We start from the raw sequence: 18,667 nt of genomic DNA on the forward strand, positions 1-18,667 counted from the left end.
CAACGCTTTATTCTTTATTTGTAAAAGTCGCTTTACAAAATTTAAAAGATGAAAAGGCAAACACAATTTGCAAATTTAACAAAATATTATAAAACGGACATGGGAATGAAAAATACATTTAAGAATCTATTTAATGTTAATCAGTCATAATTTTATAGTTTTCCTTCTATTATAGGACCCCATTCAATTTGACTTAGATTGTGTAAAGTTATCTCCCCTTGTTATGAATTCGCCATTTCTAAGTGGCCCACAGGAAACACGATTATTTTACGAAAATAACATGCATTTTCGTCATTATTTGCCAGTTGGTGCTTTAATTGCTGCCTTTTTGTCAGTTTTAACACAGTATAATTCTTCATATTATTCACAATTGTTGCCAATCGTGGAAGGGGAATTTAAGCCAGAATTTATCAATGTTGCCTTAGCATTGAAGTGAGTATTAAATATGAATTAAAAAAAAAACGTATACACTGATATAAAAAAAAATTATATATATATATATATATATATATATATATATATATATATATATATATATTTATATATTATCTCCAAATACATGAAGAGCTGAACAAATATCTTTAGGATACCTGTAGGATGGTTTTTAGGTTCCAATGTAAGGACAAAGACCTTTTTTATGCCGTCATGCAAACTTTGTATAGATCAGTTTTTTTTATATAATATGATGTGGTGACTGATAACTGTGTATTTATTATAGTTTGCTGTTAAGATACTTACAACACATTTTTCATATAGTGCTCATACTACCTGTTTTCTTGCCAGTGTTTATCTAGCACGTGTATCTTAATGAAAGCATCTTAATTAATATGTTAAGTGAAACAATTGAAAAACATACATGTTCAATACGTCAAGCTATATCTTGATGTGTATTCATGGACAAAGCAACAAAAACTGCATTAAAATCTGTAATGTTTTGCCAAAATACTGGCGAGACTAAGCTCCATATAGTAATGTAGTAATGATCAGTATCATGTACACCGTTTCTCATAATATCGGCCCTTCTGATTGGTTGCTTAGGATTATTACTATGCACATATTCTTTTTGTATACCGGGTAAATAGATTTTTAATGGAAAAAGAAAACTATTGTTCATGTTTCTCTTAAATTTTTTACAAATAAGCAGCTTTTACAACATTTGATAAACCTAAAAACAAACGAACACAAATATGTGTAATCACAATATTGGTCTGGAATAAACATGACCTACTTTCAAATGAAAATCGGCAATCATGAGAAAGATTGTTGTAATAGTCATTTATAAACCGCAAATAAATTTAAACTTCTTAAAATGGGAAAACATTTACTGTCCAGCACTTCTTGAGGGGTTTTTGTCAAAGGCACGATACAATGAGGATGGCCATACTATGAGAATAAGGGATGTGTTTTTTAAAAACTATTTAGGGTTTCTGCATCCACAATATGTTGAGGTAAACTGTTCTATTAATAACTCTGTAGGATAATAGGTTCAGTGAAAAGGAAAGTGCACATCTTTGTTTTTAAATTAAGTTTCAAGGAGTGTCTTCTTCTGATGAATTTTGAAGTAGTAAAAAAATTTCATCAGGGCAATCGTCAAGACCCTTCACCAGCTTAAATGTCTGAATCTTACCCCATCGAAGTCTTCTGTGTGCTAGTGTTGGTAGCCTAAGTTCTTTTAGTCTGGTCTGGTATGGTAGATCTCTTAAGATTGGAGCAAGTTTTGGTGCCCTCATTTGGACCCATTCAATGCTCTAAATTTCCTCACGGATGTATGGGTGCCAAACTACGTTAGCAAATTCCAAGTGTGTATTCACTAATGCAGTGTAAAGTCTCAAGAAGGAGTAGTTATCAAGATAACCAAAATACCCTTTTATAAGTGCTAGTATATTGTTTTCGCGATTTATCTTCTTGTTTATAAACATACAAAATTTACAATAGTTAAGAAAAATATACAAATGCAAATGAAAACAAACTCATACGGACATGAGGAACAATCCTTGTTTTGGCACACATGACAAATGATAACATTACATGATACTAACTAATAACAAGCCTTTGATGACTGTTATGTTTAAATGCAGAGTATTCTGCATATATCCCTGCTTTACTTTTGTTTTGTGTTGCGCAATATTGCAAAAAATTACGTTATATCATGAATTTTTACAGACATTTATTAAGTGATAAAATGTGAAGTATCCAGCATGGACAATCAAAACAATCAACACTGAAATGACTTCAGTTGATATCATCCTGCAAATACTATTTTGATCAAAATAACTATAACCATCTACTTTTGAAAGCTTAAGAGAAAATTAGAATATTATTTTGGAATTCAGCCTGCTACTTTAACACTAAATGTAAATCCTGATGATAAACTATTGGCATAACTATTTAGGAAGAATATGGAGTCAGGGTTAGAACAAGGCTCTGCATTCGTTGTCTATTACGATGGGGAGCCTGTGCTGGATATGTGGGCTGGATATGCAGACATCCAGAGTCTGCGCAGATGGAGGAATGATACAACCACCATGCTGTTTGGCGCTGGACAAGCTATAACAGCTTTCCTTGTAGCCCTGATGGTTGACAGGTATCTTCAATAAGTTCAATTGCTTAAAGTGATATCATGCGCATCTAACAGTATACGCTTATGTTTATAGGTGTCTATCGCAACCATTGTTTATTTTTGGTGTTTTCTCTTCAATGACACTTATATTTGTTAATGCAGCATCAACATATAAAAACAATATTCCAGAAAGAGAAAAATAATGCATTTGAATATTAAGCGTACTTTCGTTTTGACAACTGACGACAGAAATGATTTGATGTGCGATGTGAATCTAAATTTAGTTTTAGTGCAGATTCATTCATACGACACAACTGGTAGCAAGATGAGTTGCAGATAATTGGTCAGTAACCAAATTTTAACTAACTCTTAGTGAAAAATGCCCATAATATCACTTTAAGTTGGGTGATGATAAAAAAAAAAATGATCTTGAAGTTGTAGGATTTCAGATTTTTTTTTTTTTGCTTTGATGTCATATGAAATGGCTTGTTTGTACACTGATGATGTTATTGAACAAAGCAAGTTTTGATTTTATCTCATTCTTTCAAAATGCCTTTAGTAAGGTATATTCTGAACAATATTGAATGCCATTAATTGATCAGATGCCATGTATTGATCATAATGTTTAACGTGTAGAGTCTTTTTGTTTTTGTTTTCAGGGGCTTACTTAATTACAGCTTACCCTTACGCTTTTACTGGTCAGGCTGCCAGTCTGAGGAAAGTAGTTCTGTGACTCTGGAGCACTTGCTTTCTCACCAGGTCAGTTGGCATCATTATAGTCTTATTTTAACCACTTAGATAAGTATTTTTACACATTTGTAGTCCCTTAGAAAGTTAAATTTGATTAAAGACCTTTCTTACTGTATTCAAGTTTTAAAGGCTTCATTTCCAACCCTTACTTACTGATGAGCAGCAAACAGCATAAAACCTGAACAGACTGTGAGTTACAGTTTTTGTAAAGCTCTGTCCCAGATCATTCTGTGATGTTCTAACAGTGGATATAAAACAAACACAAATTTACCCTACTAGTCTAGCAACATATGCACAAAATCTGAATCACTATCACATATTTTTTTCTTGAATAATTACTTGGTGCATATACAGTCAATCTTGTATTAAGAGACTACTCAAGGGAGTAATCAAAAGTGGTCTCTTAATAAAATGGTCTTTAAATAAAAAAGGCCATTCTGGAAGAATGCTTACCATCAATTTTAATCTATATGAAGGATTATCTCTTTTGTCCACAATGATTTTAACTTTTATAATAAAATGAATATTAACACAATACATAAACAATATTTTACTTATAATGTGTTTTATTTTTTCACTTATTATAAATTATCATTTATTATAAATGAATTGTGTGTACATATTTGTTTGCAAAAACAACAAAGAATTTGGCTAAAATGTGCTGAGAAACAAAGCTAACCAGCCAGTGGAAGCCTTGAAACGTCACAATTTCTAAGTCGGACGCAAATCTAAGGGCCTTAGCACAAATGAGACGGCCTGACACAGGCATTCTCCTCGTTGTTGCATCCTTAAACCACGTTAACACATGATCATTAATGTCCTCGTTCCTCGTGCACCTTGCGCGTTTTTTTTTCCACCTGACACATTATTTTCCACGTCTTCAAGCACCTCGGCTTTACGCTTAAGAATGTTCTGAATTTGAGTTTTACCGACTCCAACTCATCTGCTATTTTACGTGGACTTTTACTCTTTGACAATTCCAAAACCCGAATTTTCTCGTTAAACGTTAACACTTTTCGTTTTGACATTTTAATTTCTGCATGTACGCTTAAGGAAATCTGACTCGATTATGATACATAATGAGCTGAAAAAATTAAAACAAGTCAATTGAAAACAAACAAACAGACCTGATTGGAAAATTTATTTAATAAATAACAATGTGATTGGCTAACAAATATCTACTAATTAGCATAATTTCAAATTGGTAATGTACAGATTTCGACAGATGTTGCCGATTAATATATTATTTTCCGCACTTCTCAGGAAATGTTTGTCGCGTACAGTGCATTGTTTCTGCACCTGTTATCTATACTCGAGAAAAATCGGCGTTGTCTCTTAACGTTCCACACAGTAAACTATTTAAGCTGTAGATTGTGTGTAATACGTTCCTCTATAATTCAACTCAATAAATTGATACGCAGTCTACATACCGGTCAGAACCGGTCAACGAGACAAAGCATAATCATAATGGTTGGTGTGAAAACAAAGCAGAGGTGTAACAGTACATCTTATCGGCTTAGATAAACAATTAACATGGATTTGTCCCTGAAAGATAAATAAATTAACCACTGTTACCTCCTAGTGGTCGCTTAATTCAAGATTCGGACATCAAAATACACAAAAATCAGCGGTCGCTGGTTGCGTAAGACAAAAGTCGCTTAATACAATATCATTATATAGCGAAAAAGCTCCGTGGGATTTCAAAATGGTCGCATAAGACAAAGGTCGCTTAATACAAGTGGTCGCATCCACAAGATTGACTGTACACGGATTATTCAGAGCGATTCCTGCTAAAATATGTCAAGTCACATCTAACTCATTTAAATCGCCTAGCGATCAGGAGGTCACTGGTATGATCCACACTAGGGGAGCATTCTCTATATCTCCCCCAAAGACACCAAGTTTTGGTTATAGGCTAAGGAAATGGACTCGAGAGCTTTTCTATAAGCCTGAGGCTTTCAATGCAATTGAGCTTAAAAAATAGGTTGAAACTAAACTAACTCATTTAACTGTAAATCCAGTAAGGAATAAAAGCTACTCAGTGAAATATTCACAGGAGCAATTGTTCAGGTTAAGAATTGAGTATTCAATACACAAGTTCTGAAGGGATTTTATTAAAAAAGTGTGGAAAAAAAGAGAAATTGAAATAGCATAGCTGTTGGCATTTAAACAAAATGTTCAATCATTCGTACAATGTAAATAGCTAAAGTGTTCATAACTTTAGCTTAGTACTGTATATATGGGGCAATTTAAGTTTATTTTCTTTTTAAATAAAAGATATATAATTGTTTCGAACATAATAATTGGTATGGTGACTTAAAAGTTTCACCCTCTAAAGTAACAATATTGTGAAAAAATTCCTACTAAATTTTCCCTTGGATGTTATTTTTCAGATTAGTATGCCATATTTGAAAAACCCAGTCTCACTTAGGGATTTACAGTCTAACATGCATGAAATCGAAAAAGATCTGTGCAGAATGATTTCACTTAAAGTTAATGGTAAGTATATGCCATCATGCTTGAGGTTGGGAAAGTTGTTGTGTGATACTTCCTCTATGGTATTCTATAAGCATATTCAAATTCATGTATGTTATTTGACTTAACATGCAATGAGTGGATTTTAGAAGTTTTTTTTTTACAACTGTTGTTGTATTAATTGTTATTCATCAGTTAAATAAAAATGTATAACAAAATCGCCTGCAGTACATGTTGATACAGTTCACTGCGGCCAGGTGCTATGTTTCTAATGTACGTGTGGTAAATTAAAACACAGACATGGATACAGTGTCTATATTTGTAAATCATTAGGTGTTAGATTTGATATGTTTCACTGTAGACATATTGTTGCTGTGTGTATGCCCCACTAATCCCCACACTCATGACAGTGATGCCCAAAGCAATCTCCTGGGTCTTGTGCACTCATGACAGTGATGCCCCAAAGCAATCTCCTGGGTCGTGTGCACTCATGACAGTGATGTCCCAAATCGATCTCCTGGGTCTTGTGTAATTTGGTTCAAATTACATGGTCTGTCTAATAATTGCATTTGGTATTTGTTTTCCATAAAAAGAAGTGCTAACCTTCAACTGTCAGATGTGAATGACATTTCTGTTTGCCAATACCAAAAGTTACAGAGCATTGCTCTCTTCAGTATGTTTATTTCCTTTTCTAAGAAATGGTTCAGCACATAAAAGGTGCCTTTAATAAAAGAAATCCTATTTTAGCAGATTTCTTTGAATATTGACAAATACTTTCAAATGCAACAATTAAATAAATCTGAGATGAGTTATACTCAAAATACAAGTTAAACACTTTCAGTATTACACTGAAAATTTATTGTTTAGAACAACGTAAAACATAATTTGAAATATATTTGTTTTCATTGGCAGCCAGTCAGCCAGTTTCATACGATATCTGGTCAGCTCTGATTTTGGATCGTCTGCTGGAACAGGTTGACCCAAAACATCGCAGCATAGAGCAACTTGTACAGGAGGAAATATCAGATCCCTTTGGTAGGTGTCAATCTATTATCAGATCTCATAGGTAAGTGACCATCTGTTGATACCTAATCTCTTAGGAAAGTGATCATCAGTTGATATCAGATCTCTCAGGTAAGTGACCATCAGTTGATATAAGATCTCTTTGGAAAGTGACCATCTGTCAATACCAGATCTCTTAGGTAAGTGTCCATCAGTTAATATAAGATCTCTTTGGTAAGTGACCATCAGTTGATACCAGATCTGTTAGGTAAGTGACCATCAGTTGATATCAGATCTGTTAGGTAAGTGTCCATCAGTTGATATAAGATCTCTTAGGTAAGTGACCATCTGTTGATATAAGATCTCTTAGGTAAGTGACCATCAGTTGATATAAGATCTTTTAGGTAAGTGACCATCAGTTGATATAAGATCTCTTAGTTAAGTGACCATAAGTTGATATCAGATATCTTAGGTAAGTGACCATACGTTGATATAAGATCTCTTAGGTAAGTGATAATCAGTTGATATCAGATCTCTTAGGTAAGTAACCATCAGTTGATATCAGATCTCAAAGGTAAGTGTCAATCAGTTGATATCAGATCTACTAGGTAAGTGTCAATCAGTTGATATCGGAACACTTAGGTAAGTGACCATCAGTTGATTTCAGATTTCTTAGGTAAGTGACCATCAGTTGATATAAGATCTCTTAGGTAAGTGACCATCAGTTGATATAAGATCTCTTAGGTCAGTGACCATCAGTTGATATCAGATCTCTTAGGTAAGTGACCATCAGTTGTGTAAGATCTCTTAGGTAAGTGACCATAAGCTGATATCAGATATCTTAGGTTAGTGACCATCAATTAACATCAGATCTCTTAGGTAAGTGACCATATGTTGATATAAGATCTCTTAGGTAAGTGATTATCAGTTGATATCAGATCTCTTAGGTAAGTGATCATCAGTTGATATCAGATCTCTTAGGTGAGTGACCATCAGTTGAAATCAGATCTCTTAGGCAAGTAACCATCTGTTGATATCAGATCTCTTAGTTTAGTGACCATCAGTTGATATCAGATCTCTTAGGTAAGTGATCATCAGTTGATATCAGATCTCTTAGGTGAGTGACCATCAGTTGATATCAGATCTCTTGGGTAAGTGATCATCAGTTGATATAAGATCTCTAAGGTAAGTGACCATCAGTTGATATAAGATCTCTTTGGTAAGTGACCATCTGTCAATACCAGATCTCTTAGGTAAGTGACCATCAGTTGATATAAGATCTCTTAGGTAAGTGACCATCAGTTGATATAAGATCTCTTTGGTAAGTGGCCATCAGTTGATGCCAGATCTCTTAGGTAAGTTGCCTTCTGTTGATATCAGATCTCTTAGGTAAGTGACCATCTGTTGATATGCAATCTCTTAGGTAATTGACCATCAGTTGATATAAGATCTCTCAAGTAAGCGACCATCTGTTGATATCAGATCTCTTTGGTGAGTGACGATTGGTTGATATCAGATCTTTTAGATAAGTGACCATCAGTTGATATCAGATCTCTTAGGTGAGTGACCATCAGTTGAAATCAGATCTCTTAGGTAAGTGACCATCAGTTGATATATGATCTCTTAGATGAGTGACCATCAGTTGAAATCTGATCTCTTAGGTAAGTAACCATCAGTTGAAATCAGATCTCTTAAGTGAGTGACCATCAGTTGATATCAGATCTCTTAGGTAAGTGATCATCAGTTGATATCAGATCTCTTTGGTGAGTGACCATCAGTTGATATCAGATCTCTTGGGTAAGTGATCATCAGTTGATATCAGATCTCTTAGGTGAGTGGCCATCAGTTGATATAAGATCTCTTAGGTAAGTGACCATCAGTTGATATCAGATCTTTTAGGTGAGTGACCATAAGTTGATATCAAATATCTTAGGTAAGTGACCATCAGTTGATATAAGATCTCTTAGGTAAGTGACCATCAGTTGATATAAGATCTCTTAGGTAAGTGACCATCAGTTGATATCAGATCTCTTAGGTAAGTGATCATCAGTTGATATCAGATCTCTTAGGTGAGTGACCATCAGTTGATATCAGATCTCTTAGGTAAGTGATCATCAGTTGATATAAGATCTCTTAGGTGAGTGACCATCTGTTGATATAAGATCTCTTAGGTAAGTGATAATCAGTTGATATCAGATCTCTTATGTGAGTGACCATCAGTTGAAATCAGATCTCTTAGGTAAGTGATCATCAGGTGATATCAGATCTCTTTGGTGAGTGACCATCAGTTGATATCAGATCTCTTAGGTAAATGATCATCAGTTGATATCAGATCTCTTAGGTGAGTGACCATCAGTTGAAATCAGATCTCTTAGGTAAGTGACCATCAGTTGAAATCAGATCTCTTAGGCAAGTAACTATCTGTTGATATAAGATCTCTAAGTAAGTGATCATCTGTTGATATAAGATCTCTAAGGTAAGTGACCATCAGTTGATATAAGGTCTCTTTGGTAAGTGACCATCAGTTGATATCAGATCTATTAGGTAAGTGACCATCAGTTGATATAAGATAGTTGATATAAGATATCTTAGGTAAGTGACCATCAGTTGATACCAGATCTCTTAGGTTAGTGTCAATCAGTTGGTATAAGATCTCTTTGGTAAGTTGCCATCAGTTGACATAATATCTCTTAGGTAAGTGACCATCAGTTGATATCAGATCTCTTTGGTGAGTTACCATCAGTTGATAAAAGATTTCTTAGGTAAGTGACCATCAGTTGATATAAGATCTCTTTGGTAAGTGGCCATCAGTTGATACCAGATCTCTTAGGTAAGTTGCCATCTGTTGATATAAGATCTCTTAGATAAGTGATATACAATCTCTTAGGTAATTGACCATCAGTTGATATAAGATCTCTTTGGTGAGTGACCATCTGTTGATATAAGATCTCTCAGGTAAGTGACCATCTTTTGATATAAGATCTCTTTGGTGAGTGACCATCAGTTGATACCAGATCTCTTAGGTAAGTAGCCATCAGTTTATATCAGATCTCTTGGTAAGTGACCATCAGTTTATATCAGATCTCTTAGGTAAGTGACAATCAGTTGATATGAGATCTCTTAGGTAAGTGACTGTCTGTTGATATCTGATCTCATAGGTTAGTGACCGTCAGCTGATATAAGATCTCTTTGGTAAGTGACCATCAGTTGATATAAGATCTCTTAGGAAAGTGACCATCTGTTGATACCTAATCACTTAGGTAAGTAATCATCAGTTGATACAAGATCTCTTAGGTAAGTGTCCATCAGTTGATATAAGATCTCTTTGGTAAGTGACCATCAGTTGATATCAGAACTTTTTGGTAAGTGGCCATTTGTTGATATAAGGTCTCTTAGGTAAGTGACCATCAGTTGATATACAGATCTCTAAGGAAAGTGACTATCTGTTGATCTTAGATCTCGTAGGTTCGAAGGTAAGTGACTTTATGTTGATATCAAATCTGTTTGGTAAGTGATCATTTGTTGATATCAGGTCTCTTAGGTAAGTGACCTTCAGTTTATATCAGATCTCTTTGGTTAGTGACTGTCTGCTGATCTAAGATCTCTTTGGTGAGTGACCATCAGTTGATATCAGATCTCTTTGGTAAGTGACTTCTGTTGAACTTAGATCTCTTAGGTAAGTGACCATCTGTTGATATAAGATCTTTTTGGTAAGTGACCATCTGTTGATATCAAGTCTCTTAGGTACGTGACCATCAGTTGATATGTATCAGATCTATTTGGTAGTGACTGTCTGTTGATCTAAGATCTCTTAGGTAAGTGACCATCTGTTGATATAAGATCTCTAAGGTAAGTGACTGTCTGTTGATATCAGATCCCTTTGATGAGTGACCATCAGTTGATATCAGATCTCTTTGGTAAGTGACTGTCTGTTGATCTAAGATCTCTTAGGTAAGTGACCATCTGTTGATATAAGATCTCTTAGGTAAGTGACTGTCTGTTGATATCAGATCTCTTTGGTGAGTGCCCATCAGTTGATATCAGATCTCTTTGGTAAGTGACTGTCTGTTGATCTAAGATCTCTTAGGTAAGTGACCATCTGTTGATATAAGATCTCTTAGGTAAGTGACTGTCTTTTGATATCAGATCTCTTTGGTGAGTGACCATCAGTTGATATCAGATCTCTTTGGTAAGTGAATGTCTGTTGATCTAAGATCTCTTAGGTAAGTGACCATCTGTTGATCTAAGATCTCTTAGGTAAGTGACCATCTGTTTATATAAGATCTCTTAGGTATGTGACTGTCTGTTGATATCAGATCTCTTTGGTGAGTGACAATCGGTTGATATCAGATCTCTTTGGTAAGTGACCATCAGTTGATATCAGATCTCTTAGGTAAGTGACCATCTGTTGATATCAGATCTCTTAGGTAAGTAACCATCAGTTGATATACAGAAATAGACTTAAGAGCGTTTTAAAAAAAGCATTAGACTTTCTATGCAATTGAGCTATTATAAATAGGATTTAACTAAGGTAAGAGAATATCAGTTAGCATCATGTCTCTTAAGTAATTTTAATTTGTTCATATAAGAGCTCTTAGGCAAATGACTATCTGTGGATGTCAGATCCCATTGGTAGATGTCTGTGGATGTCAGATCCCATTGGTAGATGTCTGTGGATGTCAGATCCCATTGGTAGATGTCTGTGGATGTCAGATCCCATTGGTAGATGTCTGTGGATGTCAGATCCCATTGGTAGATGTCTGTGGATGTCAGATCCCATTGGTAGATGTCTGTGGTTGTCAGATCCCATTGGTAGATGTCTGGATGTCAGATTCCATTGGTAGATGTCTGTGGATGTCAGATCCCATTGGTAGATGTCTGTGGATGTCAGATCCCATTGGTAGATGTCTGTGTTTTGCATAAAATTGAAAGTGTGATTTAAAAATAATCATAATAATTTTGCATTTCATGTGTAAATCTCATTGTTTTTCAGCATTTTATAATGCAATAGACACAAATACTATTAATTATTTAAATGTACATAATGCCTCTATGCTAGACATTTACGAGAAATTCAGGCCTTTTGCATGTGCGTTAAGTGTTGTTCCATATTAGCCTGTACAATCTGCACAGGCTAATCAGAGCTGACACTTTCTTCATTGACTGAATTTTGCTCAAGCAGATACTTCCTATAAACGAAAAAATTCCGAAAAAGCAGAAATTTTCGTCCCATATTATCCTAAAGTCACTGCACAGGTTAATCTGGAACCACACTATGCACATGCATTAAGCCCTGTTTTCCTGGACCAAGACTAATTTTTACTTTATGCTCAAATATTTCTGTGTGTACATTGTCTTGTACATTGTCTTTTTTATCTGTTGAAGAGTTGTGTTTGGAAAAAGAACACATCTACTTTCTTTTAGGCATAGAAATCGATATGGCGTTAGCAAGAGAAAATTACCACAAGACGGCCCGACTATACCCACCCACCATGTTACAGACTGTGTACCAAATACTGACATCACCACGGTACATGAAGACATTAATATCTAGATGGGTTGATTCACAGTCAGGTTTATACAGAAGTTTCCAGTCTTTAAAAGAGCTAACGATGGTATGTGTATTTTACCAAATATGCAAGGCCTGCAAAACTTAACACGCTACCAGAAATGTATTTTAATCTAATCAATTGTATGAAAAGATGGTGTTTATTTTATTACTTTTGTATTTTTGGTAATTACCAATTTCACTGCCGACATCAGAGCCTTAACCATCATATTGATTGTTTGATCTGCAAACATGCCATGATTATTTAATTTCCAGTCATATAACGTGTTTAACGACCCAGAGTTACGGGAGGTACCGTTATCATCATTGACAGCAACAGCAACTGCCAGGGATCTTGCAAGATTGTATAGGTAGGTACACACGTCAGATAGGACTATATTGTGTGCTGATAGAAGATCTTTCCAATAATTTATAGAGACTTACAGGTTGAACATTTTTGTCTGTGTGTAACATTTTGCCTTTTACATTTTCTGCTGTTAGACAATTTGTATTCTTAACTTAATTTTGTACTATTTTCATCATATAAAATTGCAATTTTTCCTTTGAAAATAATTTGAAATTCAATAAATGGGTTTGATCATTTCATCAGCTTTTTTTATGATCTATATTAATCTATATATAATACATAACAGTGACAAGGGTTTCATAAAATTTTCATTTTATGTTTGGTTTCAAATATTAACCACCTGTGATATGGAGTTAACTTGAATGAAAGTTAAACAAAGACTTATATATTCAACTCGTAATTAATATATTAACATCCATCAACTGACTTCATTTTTAAATCATGTTCAACATTCAAAAACTAGTTTTTTTCAATAAATATGAGGGAAAACCAACTTGGAATATAAGGAAAATATCAGTGAAATTCTCTGAAGAATATCAGGGGCCACCCTGTGACAAAGTCATATCAGATTTTGTAAAATTTTATAAACTGAGCCTTGTTGTGGGAATTCTGGGCTTTGTGCATGTGCGTAAAGTGTCGTTCCAGATTAATCTAGGATAAAACTTTAAAACTTAAACTGGATTTTGTTGAAAAGAGTCTTGTTTTATTCCAGACATTCCATAAAAGCAGAGAGTGTTGTCCCTATATAGCCTGTGTGTACTGAACAGGCTAATCTGGGACAATACTCAACGCACATGCCTTAAGCCCATTTTTCCCAGAACGAGATACTTATGTTTCCAGTATACTGAGTGTTGGAGGAAATCACCATGGAAACCAGGTTCTGAAACAAGAAACTATCCACAAACTAGAGGTACCGGTTGTTGAACAGACCTGCTCACTAAACGGCTTGCAGGTCAAGTACGGACAGGGCGTTCAGATTTATCAAAACCCATGGGTAAGACTTTTTAGCTCACCTGATTGCTCAGGTGAGCTTTTGTGACCGGTCTTTGTCCGTCGTACGTCTGTCCGTCCGGTAACATTTGTTCGTAAACACTCTTGAGGCCACATTTATTGTCCGATCTTCATGAAACTTGGTCAGAAGCTTTGTCCCAATAAAATCTCGGTCGAGTTTGAAACTGGGTTGTGCCGGGTCAAAAACTAGGTCACTAGGTCAAAAAACAAACAAAACTTGTAAACACTGTAGAAGTCACATATCATGCCCAATCTTCATGTAACTTTGTCAAAATGTTTGTCTCAATGATATGTTGGTTGAGTTCAAAAGTGGTTCCGGTCCATTGAAAAGCATGGCCGCCAGTGGGCCGGGCAGTTTTCCTTATTTGGCTATAGAGAAACCTTGTAAACACTCTGGAAGTCACAATTTTTGCTCAATCATCATGAAAGTTGGTCAAAACATTGGTTTTATTGATTTCTCGGACGAGTTCGAAAATGGTCCAGATTGGTGAAAAAACATGGCCGCCAGTGGGCGGGGCATTTTTCTCTATATGTATATAGTGAAAACATGTGAACACTCTAGAAGTCACATTTTTGGCCCAATTTTCATGAAATTTTGTCAGAACATTTGTTTCCTTGATACGAGAGTTGAGTTGGAAAATAGTTCTGGTCAGTTGAATAACATGGCTGCCGGGGGGGAGGGGGGTGGCAGTTTTTTTATATTTATATAGTACAAAAAGCTTGTGAACACTCTAGAAGTCACATTTTTTGCCCAATCATCATGAAACTTGGTGAAAAGATTGGTTTTATATATATCTCAGATGAGTTTGCAAATGGTCCCGATGGGTCAATAAACATTGCTGCCAGGGGGTGGGGCAATTTTCCTTAGGTGACTATATAGAGAGAAACCTTAAGATCGAACACTATAGAAGTCACATATTTTGCCTAATCATCGTGAAACTTAGTCAATACATTGGTTTTATTGATTTCTTGGACAAGTTGGAAAATGGCTGAGATTTGTGAAACACACTTTTTAGCTCACCTGATTGCTCAGGTGAGGTTTCATTATTGGTCTTTGTCCGCTGTCTGTTCATCCACATTTGGTTTGTAAACACTCTAGCATTCACATTTCTCGGCATTCTTTATCAAAGTTGCAGAAAGATCTCAGTCAAGTTTGATGATGAGCAAAATCACATAATTAATGCCATAAGTATTGCCCTTAGATTGTCCAAATTTTTTATTATATTATACAAAATCCTTGTAAGCAAAGTTTGATGTTTGGTAAGAGGGGTCAACTTAAAATATAGGTCAAATCTTACAAAAACAAAAACACTCCCTACGCCAGAGTTTTGGTTCAATAATGATGAAACTTGACCAGGATGTTTGTCTGGTCAATATCTAGGTCAAGTTTGACATTAGGTGAAAATTGAATGAACCGACTCCGCTCAGGTGAGCGAACTAGGGCCATCTTGGCCCTCTTGTTAACTTTTCCGCTATTAATTCTCGACAATAGCCAGTTTTTCCGTGTTCAATGCTCCAGTCAATTTGTTTTAGATTGTCTGCAATGTCCTCATTGAACTCGAATTGTACTCGGTTTCCTTTGAAGCGCCACGTAACGTCCTTTTCTTTCTTGAAACGTTTGACCTCTTCTTGTGCACTAAATGCCGACCCCCGAATCTCTTCCTTCATGTTTTTAAATTCACTAAACAGTAAATTTAATTTGGCGTGAATATCATCGTTTCAATTTTCATCCACCATGTTTCCCAATTACACAGGTGATTGTAGTCAATTCAAATTTACGTGTTCTCTGGTTCGTATCGCAAAGCTGAATTGTTAACAGTAAGAATTTCATGACTGTGCACACCTGTTTAACCCTTTCAAACTTACAAGCAAAGTGAAAATGGCTTTTGCAACCAGCATAGAAACAGAACAGCCTGCGAGTTCAGCCTGCGAGTAACTCGCAGTCTGTTCAGGTCTTATGCTGTTTGCTGCTCATCAGTATCTAAGGGTTGGAACTGAAACCTTTAAAACTCGGATCTAGTAAGAAATGCCTTTAATAATATTTATCTTTCTGAGGGACTACAAATGAGTGAAAATACGTATCTAAGTGGTAAAGGGTTAAAATGGGCCGTATTATGGGAATGTAGGAGGAGCTAAAGCAGACAGCCTTGTCTCTGATTAGCCTGTGCTGACCGCACATATAGAATATTATGTGAGTTTGGGATAAAGATCAAGTTTATCATGCGAGGCTTAGAATTGATGTAGTGCGAGGCTTGCCGAGCGCTATCATGGTTCGTGCCGAGCATGATAAACTTGATCTTTATCCCAAACTCACATAATATTCTATTTATCTATTATTTCCTCCCTATTTTCGATTAATAATTGTAAAATATCGCATTATTTGACGATTTTGTTTTTCTGTTGTTGACAAAAACAGATTCTCCAATTTTTGGAAAAACCCAAATCTGATCTAAAAATAGCGATAGTATAAAGCTAATGTTTATACGATCGTTGTTATACTATCGATTTTCATCTGGTAATAGGATAAATACTGTTCTGAGGGCAATATGTATGCACATGGATTGAACACTGTTATGTAAGAGTGAGCTTCTAATTGTTGTGTACCATAGGGACAGAGCGTGCTCGGCCATTCTGGCTATGGAGGCCAGATTGTGTTGGCGGACCGTACTAACAGACTTGCCATGGCTTACGTGACCAGCTATCTCTCCACCCACGAGTGTGGAGATGACCAAAGGTTTCTTGAACTGCAGAGGGGTGTCTACGAATCCCTTCAGAAGTACATTGATCACAAACATTGATCACCATGTATGACTCCCGTCAGAAGTACATCCATCACAAACGAGGACCACCAGGGAAAGACGCATGCATAAATGTACTTAATTGACTACACAAAATAAAACTAGTGGATGTGTAATGCGAGTGGGAAAAAATGGCATGTCCGTTGACAACGCAGATTAACCTGTGTATTGTCAGAGATGTCACTTTCCGCTTCTATGCAATTTTTCATATAAAGAAAGTCTCTCCTATACAAAAACACAGTCTACATGTAGGTGGAAAGTGTCGTCCCTGATAAGCCTGTGTGAAATGCATAGGCTAATTTTTTACAACAATTTACGCATAGCATTAAGTAATTTTAAGTATAATGAAACTCAATTATTACTAGCAATGTTAAAAAATGACTGCTTTCTAATCGGATGATCAATCATTCATTACAATAAAATTAATATTGTTAAAATTTCACAGAACTGAGCAGCTCAGAATTACATTTTGTTGTACACTCTGACAGACGGTAAATGTTTGTTATTTACGTAATTAAAAGATTTGTTAGGTTTGTATATTGTATTGTATGAATGTTCAAAGAGGAACTTCCGAACTTGCCCGAGAACTTTGCAAAATATACAGTCTTGATGGCCTTCTGGTATTTGTATTTCTTTTGACCTTGCAGTCAAGGATAACACATGAAAGTGCAAGCACTTATTTCCAATGGGGTCCTTTGGTTTTACTGATGCGACAGCTAGCAGAAGAGACAGTATTGAGATACAAGGAATCCGGATGCGATACCCTAGCTATTTGCGAATAGATCCCTTGGTTCTTTTACATGCTCAGTGTAAAGCACAGATACGTGCGAGAATTACCTGGATTTCATACCAGTATATCTCTAGTTGGGTGGGAAACACTTGAAGCATTTCTGAAATTTCCAGTGCCCCAGCCAGGAATTGAACCAGGGCCTCTGGAATGGTAGACCAGAGTGTTACCATTCGACTTCTGCACCACCCCGTAAGGGTCTGGTAAGGGTGCTCACCAGAACATAGTATATGAAGTGTATGAATGGCTAATAGTATGATGCACGTCAAATGGCAATCCAAATCATTTGTCAATAACAGAGTTATGGCCCTTTGAAAGGTCTGATGTGAGAGCCCAGTTCCAAGGAGCTGTAAGCCTGGTACAAAAACATCACATGGCTATTTAAGAAGGCATCAGTCAACACTATTCTACTGCAACAATTCAAGCACTGGTGTTATTAGTTTTATAGAGGGAAGGATAAGTGAATGAAAGGTCAAATAAGATTCATGTGTCTTGTTCTGACAAAACTGGGCATAATGCATGTGCGTAAAGTGCCGTCCCAGATTAGCCTGTGCAGTCCGCATAGGCTAATCAGGGACGACACTTTCCGCTTTAACTTGATTTTCGGTAAGAAGGGACTTCCTTCAAACTAAAAATACCAGAAAAGCGGAAAGTGTCGTCCCTGATAAGCCTGTGCGGACTGCACAGGCTAATCTGGGACGGCACTTTACGCACATACATTATGCCCAGTTTTGTCAGAACTAGACACATTTGCAACAATTCATGGTTTGCCACTATATTGAATTTCTACAAATAAAGATAACAACCTGAAGTAATGGCAATATTTAATTTGAGTAAGAAAATAATTATTAGATATTTGGGTTGTTATTGATGTTTCTGAATCCATTATCATCGGCATAATCATTTTGCACCAACATCCTTATTACATGTACAACTACAATGTTACCATGGTTTTAATATAGCCATATAAGGAAAACTGGCAACCCCCTGGTGGCAATGTTTTTCAACAAACTGTAACCATTTAAAAACTCGGCCAAGATATTAGTAGAACAAATATTCTGACCAAGTTTCATGAAGATAGGACTATAAATTTGATTCATAGTGTTAACAAGATTTTACTATAGCTATAAAATGAAAACTGCCCTTCCTGGCGGCCATGTTTTTTTTGACGGACCAAAACCATTTTCGAACGCAGCCGAGCTATCATAAGAATAAATCTTCTGACAAAGTTCCATGAAGATTGGACTGTAAATGTGACTTCTAGAGTGTTCACAATAGCCATATAAGAACAACTTACCCGCCTCCTGGAGGCCTTGTTTTTCAATGAAGCAGAACCATTTTTGAACTCGGCTGAGACATCATTTAGACA

General features: G+C 35.8%; 1 protein-coding gene and 1 pseudogene across 1 annotated transcript; both read left to right on the plus strand.

Annotated features, from left to right (window-relative positions):
* Window positions 1-18,667, plus strand: part of LOC127846242 (C-Maf-inducing protein-like) — a 286,356-nt pseudogene that overhangs the window by 214,563 nt on the left and 53,126 nt on the right.
* LOC127844310 (beta-lactamase domain-containing protein 2-like) lies at window positions 35-17,126 on the plus strand. Its single transcript, XM_052374418.1, has 9 exons — window positions 35-432; window positions 2,393-2,584; window positions 3,220-3,319; window positions 5,704-5,809; window positions 6,698-6,820; window positions 12,212-12,402; window positions 12,612-12,706; window positions 13,543-13,696; window positions 16,323-17,126. Exons 1-9 carry the CDS (start codon window positions 224-226, stop codon window positions 16,509-16,511), a joined length of 1,359 nt encoding a protein of 452 aa, XP_052230378.1. The 5' UTR covers window positions 35-223; the 3' UTR covers window positions 16,512-17,126.

Source organism: Dreissena polymorpha, chromosome 9, assembly GCF_020536995.1.
Source record: "Dreissena polymorpha isolate Duluth1 chromosome 9, UMN_Dpol_1.0, whole genome shotgun sequence".
Classification (NCBI taxonomy): domain Eukaryota; kingdom Metazoa; phylum Mollusca; class Bivalvia; order Myida; family Dreissenidae; genus Dreissena; species Dreissena polymorpha.

What these genes read in the sequence shown, in the direction of transcription:
- LOC127844310 (XM_052374418.1), top strand. Translation starts at nt 224, where the DNA reads ATGAATTCGCCATTTCTAAGTGGCCCACAGGAAACACGATTATTTTAC. An exon ending in AATGTTGCCTTAGCATTGAA is followed by an intron (nt 433 to 2,392) that starts GTGAGTATTAAA and finishes ATAACTATTTAG; the next exon opens with GAAGAATATGGAGTCAGGGT. An exon ending in GTAGCCCTGATGGTTGACAG is followed by an intron (nt 2,585 to 3,219) that starts GTATCTTCAATA and finishes TTTTGTTTTCAG; the next exon opens with GGGCTTACTTAATTACAGCT.